Genomic DNA, 18,214 nt, shown 5'->3' with positions numbered 1-18,214 from the left:
GGAAAAATATATATTGTAATATAGACAAGAGTAAAAAAATTGAAATTATTCTTTAGAAGCCATATAATTGCGTAGTATCATATTAAAAGTACCATACATTACAATACTAAAGTATGACGAGATATTTTTTTCTTAACTCTTACTTTAGCTCATGAAGTATTTTTAAATGCACTCTATATACTTGTTCTAAACCAAAAATATACTTTTTTATCGAGAATTAGATCAGCTCTCACGATCTGAATTCTGCCTTACGGCGTCTATACATGTCTAATCGATGTTAACAGGTTGTTGTCACAAAGTAAGCAGGTGATAGTTGACAGATTTCACCATGTGTTTGGAGTTTCTCAAAATGACGGACACACAGTCAGCCAGAAATGCAAGAAGAAAGAAGTACGAAGAAAAACCCAAACAAGGATTTTTCCGGAATCGTAAGTCTCTCTCTCGTTCTCTCTTTAACTCTCTCTCTCTCCCAAAATTATTTGAAGCTTTGGTTGTGACAAGGTAAATGAAAATTGATTGCATGTACTTGAACATGTCAGTACATCAAGGCAATTTTTTTTTAAAATTCATTTTATCACTATTCAATACAATTCTTTCCTGTGAAAAATTCTATTGTTGAAAATTATTATATTGCTATGGTAAAAATGAAAGTTAATACATATGTTTTCTGATGATGTTAAATTAAACCTAAATAGAGCTAAGAAAATTATTTCTTTTAGTTCCTTTAAACGTGTTCATTGATATCATAATTTTATAGGTCTTTTTTTTTTCGATTTTTTTTTTACAACCGATATTTGTTTAATTATTTTCTTTCAAGAGCATGTCAAGGGAAGCTTATATCCTGTATGTGATGTTTATTATTTTTTAAATTGATTAAATTTTCTAAGGTCCTTTGTTAATGTTACAACATTAAAATGCTTTAAATGTATCAATGACAAAGTCAACAATCAGTTATGATGCTTAATGGAAGAAAATACCTCATAACATACAGCTGTTACTTAACTGAGGTAAACAATGACTAAATGATAGATTGAATTAAGGAAAAAACAAATCTGACCAATAAAATGAAGGTAACAGTTTTATCATTTCCTTGGTAATGGTGAGCCAACTGGAAAATGACTCATCAGATGTGTGCTGTCAAGCGGAACATTTATCATTAACATCTTCATCATTTTTTTTTTGTCATTGAAACATTCAAAAGTACAGCGTACTTATATTTATACTCAGTTCCTTTAAACGGATTGATAAAAAATATATCTCTAAACGAAAATTGTACAGAAATAACAGCTGCAGAATTGTTTATAAACATTTAATTAATATTTTATTTCATTAAAAAAGAATTTCAAGGGCGATAATGGAACGATAACTCTTGTTTATGGATGCATTTTATTTTACATGCACAGAAATCAATTTGATATTCTGATTTAAAAAGCATCGCTCCAGTATGTTTTCTAAAGGGGATTAGATAGGTATGAGAGTAAATATTATTTTTATATATACCTCATATCTAATTTAATTGTGAGATTAAAAATAATTGATCTTTCTAATGACCATATCAAATTTTCTTCAAAGTTTTGAAAAAGTGAATCAAAAACTCTGTTTTATCAAATGTGGAGCAGAGGGATATTGTCCCTTAATATCTTCATCAGTTTTTTGTCATATTAAAATTATATAATGAAATGAAGTGTTTCATAAAAACATACTGGCATGGCGTCTTTTAAAGTTTTGGAGCGGATCAAATCTATTCATCACGATACTGAAATTATATAATTATAAAAATTCTAAATTATTTCGTATTTTTGAGATGCATTATTGAGATACATTGGTCACATAGGCCCAAATATTAACCCCCTCCCCCAATTCAAATGAAGAAATGAAATTCCTAGCTAATATCAATTTTTTTAAAATAATTATTTGCACCATTTATAGTACATTTTTAATTTCCAGTGTTTTAGCTTAAGTTCCTGTATTTTAAAATAATTAAAACTATTAATTCTTTTAATATACTAGTACTAGCTACCCAATATTTCAAATTCAAAAAAAAAAATACTACCCTTTCTTCATTAAATTTTTTTTTAATATTGCCGTCCAATTTTACTGCAGGTTCACAATAATAACATTTAAGAAAAGAAGAAGAAATTAATAAATATTGGTATATTAACAATGAAACAGGAAGACGCGCACAGATTTTCTTATTATCCGGGTTATGCCGAACTTTTACACAAACAGTCTACTACAAATGTACACCAACGAACTGATCTCAAATAGCGTTTTATAAAAATGAACTCGACATTTAGTTATCGATTCTGACGGGCTGCCCCGGTAACAGATGTTCTCTTGTGTCACAGTAATGAACGTGGCCCTTCTCTATGGTTGTGATTTATTTATAAGATGATTGTACTTTTTAGTACAAATCACGGGGGAAAAAGCTAGTTTTAATGTGATCTCCTTGTTATAATAAATGTAAGTATTTTTCTAAAATAGAGATTAAATATAGGTATAATTGTATAAGATAATGGATATTAGTTATCTTCTGTATGATTTTTTTCTAATATTTTCTATCTACGGACAAGCGCTTGACGTAACTTATTTTTTTAATAACCCCCTTTCATTCTGAGTTGTTCTTAGTAAGCATTAATGTACTTAGCATGGCATGAGTTCACTAAATCTGATTTTTTGATTTTTAAATCCATTGATGATAATATACATGTAAACATATTTTATCTGTTTCAAAAGTTACTTTAATCTGTTTTTGTAACGCATTCAATGCCAGTTTCAGGATGCTGCAGGATTTTAACTTTGCCGTTCAGTTACATGGTGACTGAAATTCTACTGAAAGGTAAAGTGCTGCCATACAGCCATTAAAGCATCATTCAGTTAACAGATACATCTATGTGCCGTTTAATCCTATGATGTTCTCCAAAGTGTTTTATTTGATCCGCCATCGAAGCATAGATCCTTGTCCGAAATGTATACGTTTTCCAGGCTTTTCACGATTTGATATTTTATGTGCCCGTTTTCCCCAGAGACGCAAAATTATAAAATCGTTAAAAAGGCTGGAAAATATAATATATTTTGGAATACATATGCATTGATCCCTGTACGTAAGGTTGTAGATGAAGAAATACAATACAATACGTTTACATAGGATTAGCCATCTAAACTATAAAATCAAGGGGTATATAGACTTATCTTTTCCTCAAGTTCAATCTTACATGCCATGATGAGAGCACCTAAGCAACGAAGTAGTATTGAACTAAAAAAATCATTTTTACACAATCTAGACATGTCACATAATTGAAATCGATAATGACCTGAAATTTTATGCAAATTTTGTAATTTTCTAAAAATAAATGTTAAAAGTTTGGTCCAAGACTACATTAGGCCATTGTCTCAAACTGCAGTCCGGAGACCACATAAAGCTCTCTCTTCAGAGTGGGAGAGGATCGTACATTTATGATGATATTATGCTGGAAACATTCATCTTTGATACCAGTAACATTATTTATTTATATATCCCTATATTCAGTATTTCACGTCAATAAGTAGGATTGGATGTCGATGAATGGTTATTTGTTTGCTTGTCAAGAAGTTTTGGCAGTTCATGGTGTCCCAACTGAAAATCTTTGGCGGCTGTGTCCCAACCCCACCCCGCCTACTGAAATTGCTTCCTATAACAGAATTATAAAATATATAGAATAAATTTTATTTTGTTGTACATGTATATCTTTCAGTGCATTGAAAATTGGGTTTTGCCTTTTTTTGTTTGATTAGCAGTCCCCCCCCTTTCACAAAGTTGATGCTTCCAAGCCTAAAAATATAGGCTTATATGAATTCAACGTGTTCTTTGGTAAAAACAATTTTAAAAGTACATACAGTCATGTAACTTCATAACATAAATCCCCCTTTTTACATGAAATTCACGTTAATAAAACCAAAATTTTGAAGTCTAATTAATTAAAATTCATAATTTATACTAGTACCTTAATTTTGTATATTGAGAAACAATAAAGCATTCAGGAAGGAGGGGGGGGGGATTCAGAATTTTTTGTTGGGTGTGTGGGTGTATTAAACTCTTAAATGATAACAGAAACTTACGACACATCTTGTAATTATATGTACCGATAATGATATCTTCATTTTATCAAGACTCTCTTTTTTTACGGGGTGTTCTGCCATTGATCTAAATACACTATACATTGTAATGGAAGTATTTGTTTTTCATTAACAGACCTCAGCAAAGATGGCAAATTGGACTGGAAGGACTTTGATATGGCCAGACAGGTAATTTGTTAAACATGCAGAAAAGCACGTCTGCGATTAACGATGCAATGGCAGGCTAAAGTTACGACACTTTTGTTCAAATAGATAACATGTATAGGACTGCATGTATTGAATAATCACCTTCTAGCATAATTATTTACAGCAAATATAATTAAAGTCAGAAAATCACAAATCATTTCATTTTATCATTAAGTATCAGTTTAATTGATGACGTAATTTTTGACTTGACAGACAACTTAACATACAGAAATCGATGTTGTTTTTCAAAGATTGTGAATTTTGAAAAACCTTATTTTTTTCATTAAGAAAATATGCGAAATGAGCGGTTGGAAGCCAGGGACTGATAAATATATTAAAACACACGAGCTGTTTGTAACAATTTGGAGGAAACTGCAGGACGAGGGTGACGAGAATAACGATGGACTCATTACCACAGAGGAGTGGGTAATGTAACGACTACATATACATTGTACCACAGATTGTTCTAACTTTTGTAAAAGCTTAATGTACTTTTCAATTATGTCTGGTATATCTATAAAAGTAAAATAATGCCCTGTTCACACGACGAGTTTAATTCGCATTAAATTAATGCGAAGTAAACTAATGCGAATCAAATTAATGCGAATTAAATTGCGTTCACACGACAGCTAATGCGAAGTAATTTAATGCGCAGTAAACTAATTCGAATTAAACTAATTCGCATTAAATTATCAATGTATGGTTACTAATTTTTTTTTAATTCGAATTTTCTCCGTGTGAACAGGGCATAAGAATGGGTTTAACATTGATTAAAATTCACTTTTTTTAAAATGGTTTATTTTTTTATTTTACAACTGATTTTGATATGCCGCATTTTATTCATGGTACTGTAATTCTTTCAAATTTGATATGTAGTCGTATGACTGCAAATGAAAATAATGATGCGTGAATTGTATAATTACACTAGAACTAGTGCATGCATCTCACACAATCAATTCAATATGTCTCTGTTTAAAAAAAAAAGTTGAAGATGTGGCAGAACTTCAGTGAACAATGTATCAAAGAGGGGAACAAAGACGATGAGGTTCCGAGTGAGCGGAAGCTTCCCGAATGGCTCGAGAACTACATCCGGTACAAGTTTGACCTATTTGACCGGACCGGAGATGGAAATATAGACTGCGATGAATTCGAATATGTACTGGGGGATTTCGGAGTTCCGGCTAAGGATGCCCGATCAGCTTTCCTTATGATCTCAAAGGTAAATTTTAAGTATTGTAAGAAAAGGGAAACAATATACACTGATCATCAAAGTTCGTACTTAGTATAATTGCTCTGGTGAATGCACTATAAATCAGTCAAATTAATTGAGAAAATGGTGAAACGAAAAAAAGCTGAAATCAAGTTATATTCATATGAAAATTGGTTTCAAAACCACGTAAAATTGGTTTCGTAATAAACTATATACATGTGTAAGGATGGTCATGCGGTTTCGTACGTCGTCTCGACCCGATAATTCACTTTCAGCAGTACTTAGCGTTTACTGTTCAGATGGGCCTGGGTTTGAATCTTGGACTAAAGTAAAACTGTGTCATTTTCTTTGAAATTACTATTTATACATCTGGTGCGTTCTGCTAAGTGAGAGAACTTTCATGCAGGAATCGAAAGGTCGTGTCATTTCGGGGGCTGGGAGGGGGCAGTCGGGTAACTTTGTTCGAATATCAAGATACATATGTAGCTAACCTAGTGAAGAGCACTTGTTTAAAGCTCGGGGCACAAAATAAAAAGAAATTTTATTCACATAAATAACATAGAGGATTGAAAGTAAACCAGTGATTTTACTTGTAAAATGCAGTTATTCATGCATGCTATAGATAAGATATGGAGATGAACGTGAAAAGCGATTTTCCTCACCTATAGCTCCGTTTACTTCTTGAGCCATATAATAATAAGCTTTTTTATCTTTTGTAGAATAATGAGAAGAAAATCGACTTTGAATATTACAAAGAACTGTGTACAGACTACTTCCGGTCAAATGACCCTAGTGCACTGGGGAATTTTATCACAGGGAAATTAGTTTTTGCGGACACGTGACTCTTTAATTGTTCTCACTTTGATTATACAGAAGACAAAGACTTAAACACTTCAGGAAAAATTCATGTAAACATGAACTTGGTGATTTTTTTTCTAAATATGTAAAAACCACATGACTGTGATTTACATTCATTTATTTTTATTTTGCCATTTAATTTACACAGTTCGGGGATTGAAATTTTTTTTGCCCCAAACATATATATTTTATCAATATATGCATCAATATATCCAGTTAGCCTGAAAAATCTGAAAGGATTTTTGTAATGAAGGGTGCCTTTAATTGTATATATAAAAAAAGATTCTAGTTCTATGTTCGAGCTTTGCTTGTAAAATGCAATAAAAACGTAATATTAACAGACCCCCCCCCCCCCCCCCCCCCGAAAAGGATCTCCAATACAAATCATATTATTGACATTTATGATCTTCACATTAAAAGTTTATCACCTTTGTCTTGAATAAATCGATATTTATGATACATGTGCACATTATGTTTGTTCTCGTATTGTTTTTTTTTCATATAAATTCCAAACAAGCTCAACGCCTGAGGTAATTAGATTATCTGATCACATAATGTAACCTAATTTATATTACAAAGTTAAAGTTTACTGAGGAAGTTAAGAGAGTTAAAAGTGTTTTAAAGCTTTACCGAGCGCCTTTAGATTCAATATACTCAAACATATGCGGCCCATCAGTAAAAAAAGATTCCATGGTTTGGAGTTGGGGGTTGGTGTGGGGTGGAACATAAATCAGAAATTCCACCACAAAAAATCATTACGACTGATTAATTGGGGGGGGGGGGTATACAACTGCAAAGAGCTTTATATTTATAGTATAACAAGAGGCCCAAAGGGGCCACATCGCTCACCTGAGCAATTGACTAGAAAAAAACACATATCAGATCATGATCAGAACTGGAAGTTAACTGATTTTGTGAAAGAGCTTTTTATAATGAGATTATTTAAACAAACTAGAATCTACAATACCTGAGGATGATTCCCTATAAATATCACTAAGCATGGCTTTGAAGTACTTGAAGAGAAGATTTTAAAAGGTTTCCCTATATATTCCAATTTAAAATTTTAATCGGCCATTTTGGCCCCACCCTACCCCCGGGGGATCATGATTTGAACAACCTTAAATCTACACTACCTGAGGATGATTCCACATGAGTTTCATCTTTCCTGGCCCAGTGGTTCTTGGGAAGAAGATTTTTAAAGAGTTTTCCTATATATTCCTATGTAAAAATTGGATTAGTTCATTTTGGCTCCACCCCTACCCCTATGATTTGAACAAACTTGAATCTACACTACCTGAAGATGATTTCACATGAGTTTCATTATTCCTGGCCCAGTGGTTCTTGAGAAGATTTTTTAAAAATGCCATTAATTTTTCTCTAATTCATAATTATCTCCCCTTTTAAAAGGGCGTGGCCCTTCATTTGAACAAACTTGAATCCCCTTTACCCAAAGATATTTTGTAGCAAGTTTAGTTGAAACGGTTGAGGGAAGGCTGACTTTATTCTTATAATGAGATTTTATTTAAGTTCAAAAGAAAAAGATGATTTAGGTTAAACTGGTATTTTAAAACAAGAGGCCCATGGGCTTTTGTGATGCAGTTCTTAACCAGATTTCCCATCTTCTTAATCTATTGTGGCCCATTAACCCCCGTCTTGATTTTAATAATTTAGAATCTACACTACCCCAGGATCCCTACAAGTAAGTTTCAGCTTACCTGACCCATTGGTTCTTGAGAAGAAGATTTTTCCTATATATTTCTATATAAAAATTGGATTCCGTACAGTGGCCCCGCCCTATACCCTCGGGGGTCATGATTTTAACAATTTAGAATCTACATAAATATCCTGGGTCAAATATTTTATGTAAGACAAACATTTTTTTCTTATTATCTTTCAAATGTAAACAATATCCAAAAAATGATAAAAATTAATGTAAAAATTTACAAACAATCCTAAGATATGTTCATATTTTTTATGGAGTCTTCACAGTAATATTACTTTTGAAAAAATAAGGAATTAGGTACCCTTTTGACACTAATAAAAACGAGAAAAAACATTTACACAGAAAAATGACATTTATTGAACAAGGTCAGGAAAAAGTTATCTCCTGTCATGTCTGCATGAACACAGTCCGAACAAATGTATTAATCTTTTCGTCCAAGAACTTTATTCGGTAATAACCAATATCTCTGCCCCAACCCCCCAAAATCAAACGTTGATGGAGATATATTTAATTAAGTTCTTAAACAGAGGAGTATATGCTGACTTCAAAGCACTGAAAATTTTCGTAAGTAATGACGCCATATGTACGTTATAACGTCACAGACATGACGCTAATTTTAAAGTCACCGAGCGCATGTGTGTTCAGGATCAAAATTTTGATATAATGTGAAGAATGATAATATCAATGAAATATGTCAATATTGTTCCTGAACAAACTTGCGCTCTATTAATTTTAAAGCTAAAACTGATGAAATTTTGTCCATTTTGTCCTCTTTCTGAAAAAGGATATAAAATCGGACTAGTTTGTGACGTCATAAAAACAATAATTGTGAATACACTGCTTTGACACTATAATATTTTCTGTTAATTTACATTTCTCATATAATTTATTGAATTCAGCACATTTCAGGATTTTTTTTAAAAATTTGACTTTTGTGGGGGCAAATATATGCAATATACCGCATATAGTTCTTTGATTATATTGATACCTTGCTGCTTCTTTTTTCCCTTCAAACACCTTTCTTAAACGCTTATATTTGGACTTGCTAGTAAATTTCCCAGACTTCGTTCTGTGCACATGGTACATGTTTGCAATAACTACGATTTCCGGTTTTATAAAATTAGAACCATACACTGGAATAAATTAAGTATTACTCTTTTATGCGGAAGATAAGAAAAGTTGTTTGTGGTATGTATCCTTAAATGGTTTGCCATATCCTTCTTAATTCACGACCCTTTAAAAAGTGTTATTATTTGGAACAGAATTTTTATTTAAAATGAAAAAGGATACACACATGTACATATATAATAATACTTATATATATGATATAATATTACATAAAAAGGACTAGCTGTCTGAGCAAGCCAACCCACCAAAATGAAAATCATTCTGTCTTTTGCATCGAATATTGAATGAAATGGTCAACCACATACTAGTACAGCTGTACTGCTAACACGATAATTGCGGATTAATTTTATATATGTCGCGGTTCTTAAAATAAAAAAAAGAGCGTCAACTATTCTTTGTAGCTTTATGATATACATGGACTTCTCTCATGATTTATATACCTGACGTCATTCATTTACATCAAAATTTAGTGGTATTTTTTGTAACAGTTCCGTGCACCAATTTTTCAAATATAATTTAATTTATTTCAGATTTATATAGAGTTTAAAACTGAGAAAAATCTGCCTGTGGTGCAGGTACACTGTAAAGATTTAGAAATTTACAAAAGATACACTTAATAATAAAACATAGACATATCCTCTTTAAAATGGTTTTAAAAATCCTAAATATTAATCTGCATACATTAATATTAAAAATTAACAAAAAAAATTCATTTTAGAAGATAGAAAGTCATCAATGAAAAGGGGAAGAAAAAAAGATAACGTCTTAGATGACGTCTTAGATGACGTCTTCCTTGAGAAGCAGTTAGCGAGATAATTTGTTGTTGTACTCTTGAAAACTTCAGAAAAAAATTACAAGGTGTTGTAGCAAGCAGGATACATGTCAAAGCACACCATTTATGCGTGTGCAAATGGCACAGATGGTATTTGAATAAATGCAACTCGGAAGGAGATGAAGCTCTGTAAGAAATCTTATGAAATTACCAAAGAAGGGATTCCGTTGTTACAGCACTCAAGGGTATATTGAAGCGTCTTAATTAAAATCTCCCATATGGATAAAATAGTAGTGTCAATGTGTTGTTGTGGGAAACCCAAAATATGTGTCAGATGAAAAAGTAAAATAAGAGTTGCACAATAGCAATATGTAATAAAGATTCTAAGAAAGTTTCATCAAATTTCATTCAATGGTATGAGAGGAGTTGCGGATAAATGATGGGTACCCCACAGCGTAACAGACAGACAGACGGACGGACGTAGAGACAGATGGACGGACGTAGAGACAGATGGACGGACGGACATACCGATTACTATATACCCTCCCGCTTGATATAATCAATGTTGCATGAAAACATATGCACAGACCAAGTAGATTCACTGGACCTCGTTGATTTCTTAGCAAACCAACTGTCAAATTATAGAGAAAAGTTGTATTCTCTCTTATTATTTTATTGTAAAACAGACATATCATACATTGCAAAAACAACAAATAGGGTTACTTGTTCTAGTTTTACATTGTTTTTACAGTGGTCAAGTAATAAATTAAAACAATATCAATCAATGACACAATTAATGCATATTAAGCATCTTACATGTATAAAATAGAAACTTAAACTTAATTTTAAGAGTCACGACTATTAAATAGACATACGCCATATTTGTTTTACCATGTCCGATATCAGCCCTATAGTACACCCTTCGCATGTGTAACACCTGATTGCTTTCTTGTCATAAGTTCCAGCGCGGAATGGGTAAAACGTGTTTGTGCGGGTCTCGTATTTTCATTTCTTGACACTTTCTTGCAGTTTATGCGTGCTGTGTGTCTGAGTTGTTTGTACGCTCTTTTCCGTCTTCCTATATATTGACTTTATGACTCGATCAATCCTAAAAAGTCTCATGAGGTCCTTCCTGACAACCTTACTCAGACTAGCATAAACAATACAATCTATAGGTTTACCTAGCCAAAAGGATAAACATACGTGAAATAATGCTACTCCAATTGCTTTCTCCGTTTCTTCAAAGAGTTTTTCGGACACCGAACCATACATATACTGTATCCGTAAAACATAGAATAAACCTATCATAACTGGGATCTCTTGGATCAAAAAGGATATGCCTAATACCAATGTGACTTTCATTAAAATGATGTATTTTGTCTGCGACGAGTTTTTATTTTGCTGCATTCGAGAAACTAACCTAATCTCCTTCTTGACAAGAATAACCATACCAATGGTACAGAGAAAATTAATGAAAATTGGAATAGCTGAACTGTAGTAAAACTGAACAACAAGTGCCAGATGGGCCAGTATTGGATTATAAATACTTTGATCAATTTCACTTTCTTCATCATATGCACATGCGATTATTTTCTTCAGTGGTCGTCCCGGCACGAAATCTTGAATTGTGGGAATACCTTTGACGGGAATAAGAGTAACTTCATAACAAAATAGGGCACAAATAACAACATGAAATATGCTTAAAGGAATGAGGATCCTTTTGAAGTTAATCATTCTGACTCTAAATGGGAAAAGGAACAGACATATTTGATGAATGAGCATGAAACTTTTTATCCACAGAGATGTAGCGTGTAGAACAGACAGGATCCGGCATCCTATCATGAAGAATCGACATATTCGATATTCAAGAAATCCATAGTTAGCATCCATTAATTTGAACACCCCGTCTCTGACCCCGGAGAAGGCGGTGTAGAGATCATCGACGACGAGAATACAAGCCAAACACTTCTGAGTGGGTCCATTTAGCCGAGTCCTCCTGAACACTATCAGCAACAGGATAGTTGTAAGTAATGGCACAATCCAAACATACGGCGCAACATTGGACGCAAGGTACAAACCCCACTCACCATAAAAACCCTCTAAACGCATCATCATTGCATCATTTTGAACAGTTAAGAGGAAATCCAACTGGTATTTTCTAGCAATCTCAGCGGCAGTTTTTGTAATATTTTTCGCCATGACTGCTGTTTCAAGTGTTTCAAAGGAATGGATAACGAAATTAATTGTTGACTTTTATACAGAGACAAATTCACAGCTTCGTGTCTTTTTATTCATATTTCATCCAATCCTTATTTTATTAGATTTTCTTAATCTTGTGTGATTAAGAAATGTTTTTAATTTTGTTTTCACTCTTCTTAAGGCATATTATTATATTATATTATATTATATGTCACAGGGTCAAGGACTTGTTAGAAGTATTTATAACAAAACTGGTTGGGTCATTTTACAATTTATTACTGGATATAAAGTAAAACCTAGAAAATAGAAAAACACTCTCACAACACTCATACAAAACAATACACATAGACAAACATGAAACAAAAAGACATTTCAACATTTACGAAAAGTAATAATAAAATAAGATATTCAAACGACTGCATGCCAGAAGATCGTTACATAAATTAAACAAGTAAATGAATTACAAGATTAATGAACATCTTACCAGGCATCCAGTATAAAATAAGAAATGATAATATACGTTGAACATCGAATGAATCGATCTGTGATGATATATATAAGCAATCTGCTATCGTAAAGGCTGCAGTGCTTGGGGGTGGGGATTTCGGCGGATTTCTTACTCTATATAGTGCAGGGGTTAGTAAATCATGCATATTAATTAGTATAACGAAATCCATTGGTCCATGGTAGGTCACTGGTGAGTCATACGTAAAGGAAATGCTAAAAATAGAAATTCACCTGTACAAAACAAAACACTCGTACATGGCTCTCACATACATGCAAAACCGGTTGTATTCGATTGGCTATGCGCGCCAATCAGAATACGTACTTAATATTGCGCAAAGCATCAAAGTAAATATTTGATAATAATTATAATTTAATTACAACTGTGACATATATTGTATTATATTTTATTATATGATTGAATAATTTCCATCTCTCTGATTGGCTGAGATCCAACTATGTTAGAAAATATTACGTTGTATTGACCTGCACGTGACGTTCCAGGTCAATACAAGGATTTATTTCCTCTACATTGGTCTAAAAATAGATTGGAAAATACCAAATTGATACAAATTGTTTTAGAAAGCTATTTAAATGACTATGATTTTTATTTTCATGTGAACAAATCATAGCAAATATATATTTTAGGTGAGGGTGGTAAGAGGGGATGCAGGGACCCCCCTCCAACACTTTTACTCAACAACATTTTTTTTAAACTTTTTGGCAGTTTTTCCTGATAATACTCCTTCCTTTCAAAATCTATCCTATAAAAAAGACTGACATTATATATTTCTTTCATGGCAACTAAAATTGATTTAAAAAAAAACATTTCAAATTGATACGACTGGTAAGGTTTATTCACATTTTAATTCTGCTTCTCTCTTGTATTTGGCTAGGACTTAATAAAATGCAAACAAGTAATGATCATTTTATCAGTGAATCATACAATAAAACAATTATTGCTGTTTTTTTTTTTTTTTTTTTTTTGGTCAATACAATGAATTAACCATCTTCGAAGTACAATATTCACCTCGCCCTTCGGGCTTGGTGAATATTGTACTCCTCAGATGGCTAAATCATTGTATTGACCTCAAAAACCAGCAATAATTGTATAATATAATATTATATTATATTAAATTATATTACATTTAATATATTATATTTTTATCGCATTAATTATAAGAGACTTCGTCATATATCCAAATCCTTCTCACCAAACAAACTCAATATTGAAAGAATGAGATATAAGATTAATATTACAAAGTCTTTTGAATATAATACTAGGTATTTCACAAAGGCGTGAAATTAATTACTATTTCTAAATATTCATTGGTTTATTTGACAAATGTGAGAGGATATTTATTTCCGTCACGTCATATGTTTCCATGCTAAACATTGACTCCTCTAATGCACAAATATTAAATATTTCATCAGATGCCTTTAACACATTTATTAAGGTGGCAATAAAAGCAAAATCTACATACTTTTGAAGTACTAGTATTAAATCACTGTCGTAAGCAATACTGGTACCCTACAAGGAAATGTAACCTGGTTCCCCATGAAAAAATTCCAACAAAATGCATTGAAATGACACAAAATACAAACTTGGTCTGTATCTCAAAAACCTACACTCACATACTTAAATCAGCCTGTACAGTGTATTTGCAATCATGTAAATGGAGAAAGAGGAGTAAACACATTTAAACAGACATGTAGACAGGTAGAGGATTATTAAACGACAAATACACAGACACAGACAAGCAAATTACCTATACCAAGTCCCCTCCAGTTTCACTAGTAGGAGATGAATAAATATACATGTACTATTCCTACCATATTTAAATTTGTACCTCCAAAATATGGCTGAAATATTGCCGATTCAATGTAAGACATTAATCGTTAATTAATCAATATTATATATATACATGTACAAAGCAACTGTTTTATAATCAGTGAGTTTTCACATCAATATGCACAAGATGAATCCAAACCACGATTTCTACTGAAAGGTCAGCACAGCTCTGTCTTTCAGTACATGTAACCCTTCAGTAAATTTTCAGTCAACTTTCAGTTAAACAAATGGCAGATTTTCTTCCTGTGACAGGACAAATTTATCTCATTAGATTAACAGGTGCATGAATTTCATTCAACATATCAGCATTCCAGATCTCATTAGCTCAGTGGTGCAAATGCAAGCTGGCAAAGTTACACCAGGACCTTGGGTTCAGGGCCAAGATAATAGATTTTTCCTCACTATATTATATTACATTGATTACCTATCTAAATGTGATTGTACAGTAACATTGTGCTTGGTAGGTATTACAAAGCCTAACTTATTTGGTTATGGCACTTAATAAATACATTGCGTTATTTACAAGCATAATTTACAGCAAATATAATTAAAGTCAAAAATCACAAAATTATTTCATTTTATCATTAAGTATCAGTTTAATTGATGAAGTAATTTTTGACTTGACAGAAACCTTAACATACAGAAATCGATGTTGTTTTTCAAAGATTGTGAATTTTGAAAAACTTTATTTTTTCATTAAGAAAATATGCGAAATGAGCGGTTGGAAGCCAGGGACTGATAAATACATTAAAACACACGAGCTGTTTGTAACAATTTGGAGGAAACTGCAGGACGAGGGTGACGAGAATAACGATGGACTCATTACAACGGAGGAATGGGTAATGTAACGACTACATATACATTGTTCCACAGATTGTTTTAACTTTTGTAAAAGCTTAATGTAACTTTTAATTATGTCTGGTATATCTATAAAACTAAAATAAGAATGGGTTTAACATTGATTAAAGTTCACTTTTTTTTTACAATGGTTTATTTTTTATTACAACTGATTTTGATATGCCGCATTTTATTCATGGTACTGTAATTCTCTCAAATTTGATAATATGTAGTCATATGACTGCAAATGAAAATTATGATGCATGAATTGTATAATTACACTAGAACTAGGGCATGCATCTCACACAATCAATTCTATATGTCTCTATTTTTAAAAAAAGTTGAAGATGTGGCAGAACTTCAGTGAACAGTGTATCAAAGAGGGGAACAAAGACGATGAGGTTCCGAGTGAGCGGAAGCTTCCCGAATGGCTTGAGAACTACATCCGGTACAAGTTTGACCTCTTTGACCGGACCGGAGATGGAAATATAGACTGTGACGAGTTTGAATATGTACTGGGGGATTTCGGAGTTCCGGCTAAGGATGCTCGTTCTGCTTTCCTCATGATCTCAAAGGTAAATTTAAAGTGTTGTAAGATAGGGGAAATAACAAATATAGATCTAGAAAGGGAAATCATGCATTCGTTATATACACTGATCATCAAAGTTCGTACTCAGTGAATGCACTAGAAATTAGTCGAATTGAGTCGATGTTGAAACGAAAAAAAAAATTCTTTTATATTCATATTTACATGGGATTCAAAAACAGGTAAAAATGGGCTTCGTAATAAGCCATATTTTAATTAATAAGCGGCGGTCATACGGTTTACGTTGCATGTGGCCCGATAATTCAATTACAGCAGTAGCTGTTATAACTGTTATGATGGACTTGGGTTTGAATACTGGACTAAAGTAAAATTGTGTCATTTTCTTTGAAATTCCTATTACATCTGGTTGTTCTGCAAAGTAAGAGAACTTTCAAGCATGAATGATTTTATCATTTTTTTTTGGGGGGGGGGGGGGGGGGGGCAGTCGGGTAACTTCGTTCGCAAATATCTAGCTACTATATTCAGTTGTTCACCTAGTAAAGAGCATGCACTTGTTTAGAGCCCGGGGTACAAAGTCAAAAGAAATTTTATTCATAGAAATTACATATAGGATTGAAAGTAAAAAAAGTGATTATAAATTCAGTTACTGTTATACATATATGCTATAGATACGTGTATGAAGATTAACGTGAAAGATTTCCTTTTATAGTATCTATTTTGACTTCTTGAGCCACATAAACCAATAAGCTTTTTTATCTTTTGTAGAATAATGAGAAGAAAATCGACTTTGAATATTACAAAAAACTGTGTACTGACTACTTCCGGTCAAATGACCCTAGTGCACTGGGAAATTTTATCACAGGGAAATTAGTTTTTGTGGACACGTGACTCTTGGTTCTCGTGCTGATTGCACAGTAGACAAAGACTAACACACTTCGGGAAAAATTCATGTTTAAACATGAACTTGATTTTTTTTTATGTAAAACCACATTCGAATGACTGTGATTAAAATTCGTTTATTTAATTTTGCCATTTAATTTACACAGTTCTGGGATGGTATTTTTTCCCCCCAAACATGTCCGGGGGATTGTCTATTTTTTTGCCCCAAACATATCAATATACATGTATGCAGTTGGTTTGAAAATCTGAAAGGATTTTAGGTAATGAAAGGTGCCTTAATTATATTTTTGAAAAGATTTTACTTTTATGTTCGAGCTTTGCTTGTGAAATAGAAACACAATATTTAAAAGAACTTTAGAGCCCCCCCCCCCCCCCCCCCCGTTTGAAACAAACCTCGAATTCAAGTCATATGAATGACTTCATCATCATCGCATTAAAAATTTACAGTGTGTCACCTTTGTAAATGTGTACATTTGCTTGAATAAATCAATAATATATTAAATGAATACATGTGTACATGTATGTTGTTGTTGTTGTTTAATTTTTTTTTATTTTTTCATCTTCTGAAAAAGCTCAACACCTGGAGTAATATTTGATTATCTTAACAAAGAATGTATACTTTCTTATGTTGTACTGCAATATTCTAAGTTTATAGAGGAAGTCAAGAAAATTAAATATAGATGTTTAAAACTCACCGAGTTCCTCTACTCTCATACTACATGTATGCCACCCGTCGGTAAAAAAAAAAATGCGTCAAGTTGGGGTGAGGGGGGGGTTATAAATTAGAAATTCCTTCACACAAAAAATCATTGCAATCGATGATAGGGGGAGGGGTTTACAACTGTTAACATCTTGGTTTATGGTATAATAGAACGTTTACATGAATTAAGGGGATGCACCACTTCTTTATAGAGACAGGAATAAGCGGATAAGGTTTCTGCTTTTAGCCTATAATGACTTTTTAGCTCTAGAAAGATTCAAAAGAAAATAGAAGATTTGGTTACTGATATTTCTTTTTTTTACAAATACTTTCGAGAAATGCAATTTTTTTTTTATTTTATTTTTTACATCTTTTTTATTTTATCTTCTTCCCATATAATAACCCACAAAATTTAATAAAACAACAAAATAACTGCAAGTACAAGCTTATCTATCATTTTCAACTGACATTTAAAAAGAAGACGCATCACTTTTTAGATACATTATTTTAGATATACATGTAACTATATTAAGCAACTTCATGGTTACATTGTGTATATTTATACAATCATTTAAAACATGATCATACATGAAAATCAGAATATTTATTTAAGGCATTCTCTCTCTTCAATTAAGTTCATATTCTTAAATATTGCATTTCATAGTCAATTCCGAATTTATTT

General features: G+C 32.3%; 1 protein-coding gene across 1 annotated transcript; it reads left to right on the top strand.

Annotated features, from left to right (window-relative positions):
- The first annotated feature begins 349 nt into the window (after nt 1-349).
- Nucleotides 350-16,863, top strand: LOC134274042 (calexcitin-2-like). The gene is made up of 6 exons (XM_062756280.1): nt 350-428; nt 3,797-3,850; nt 4,232-4,284; nt 15,250-15,387; nt 15,727-15,960; nt 16,698-16,863. Exons 1-6 carry the CDS (start codon nt 350-352, stop codon nt 16,818-16,820), a joined length of 681 nt encoding a protein of 226 aa, XP_062612264.1. The 3' UTR covers nt 16,821-16,863.
- Nucleotides 16,864-18,214: the final 1,351 nt, after the last annotated feature.

The sequence above is a fragment of the Saccostrea cucullata genome, unplaced genomic scaffold (genome assembly GCF_032062105.1).
Source record: "Saccostrea cucullata isolate Sc308-1 unplaced genomic scaffold, CSIRO_AGI_Scuc_v1 ctg7687, whole genome shotgun sequence".
Lineage (NCBI taxonomy): Eukaryota > Metazoa > Mollusca > Bivalvia > Ostreida > Ostreidae > Saccostrea > Saccostrea cuccullata.
The sequence above is the reverse complement of the archived record's forward strand: the minus strand, read 5'-3'. Positions and strand labels throughout refer to the sequence as shown.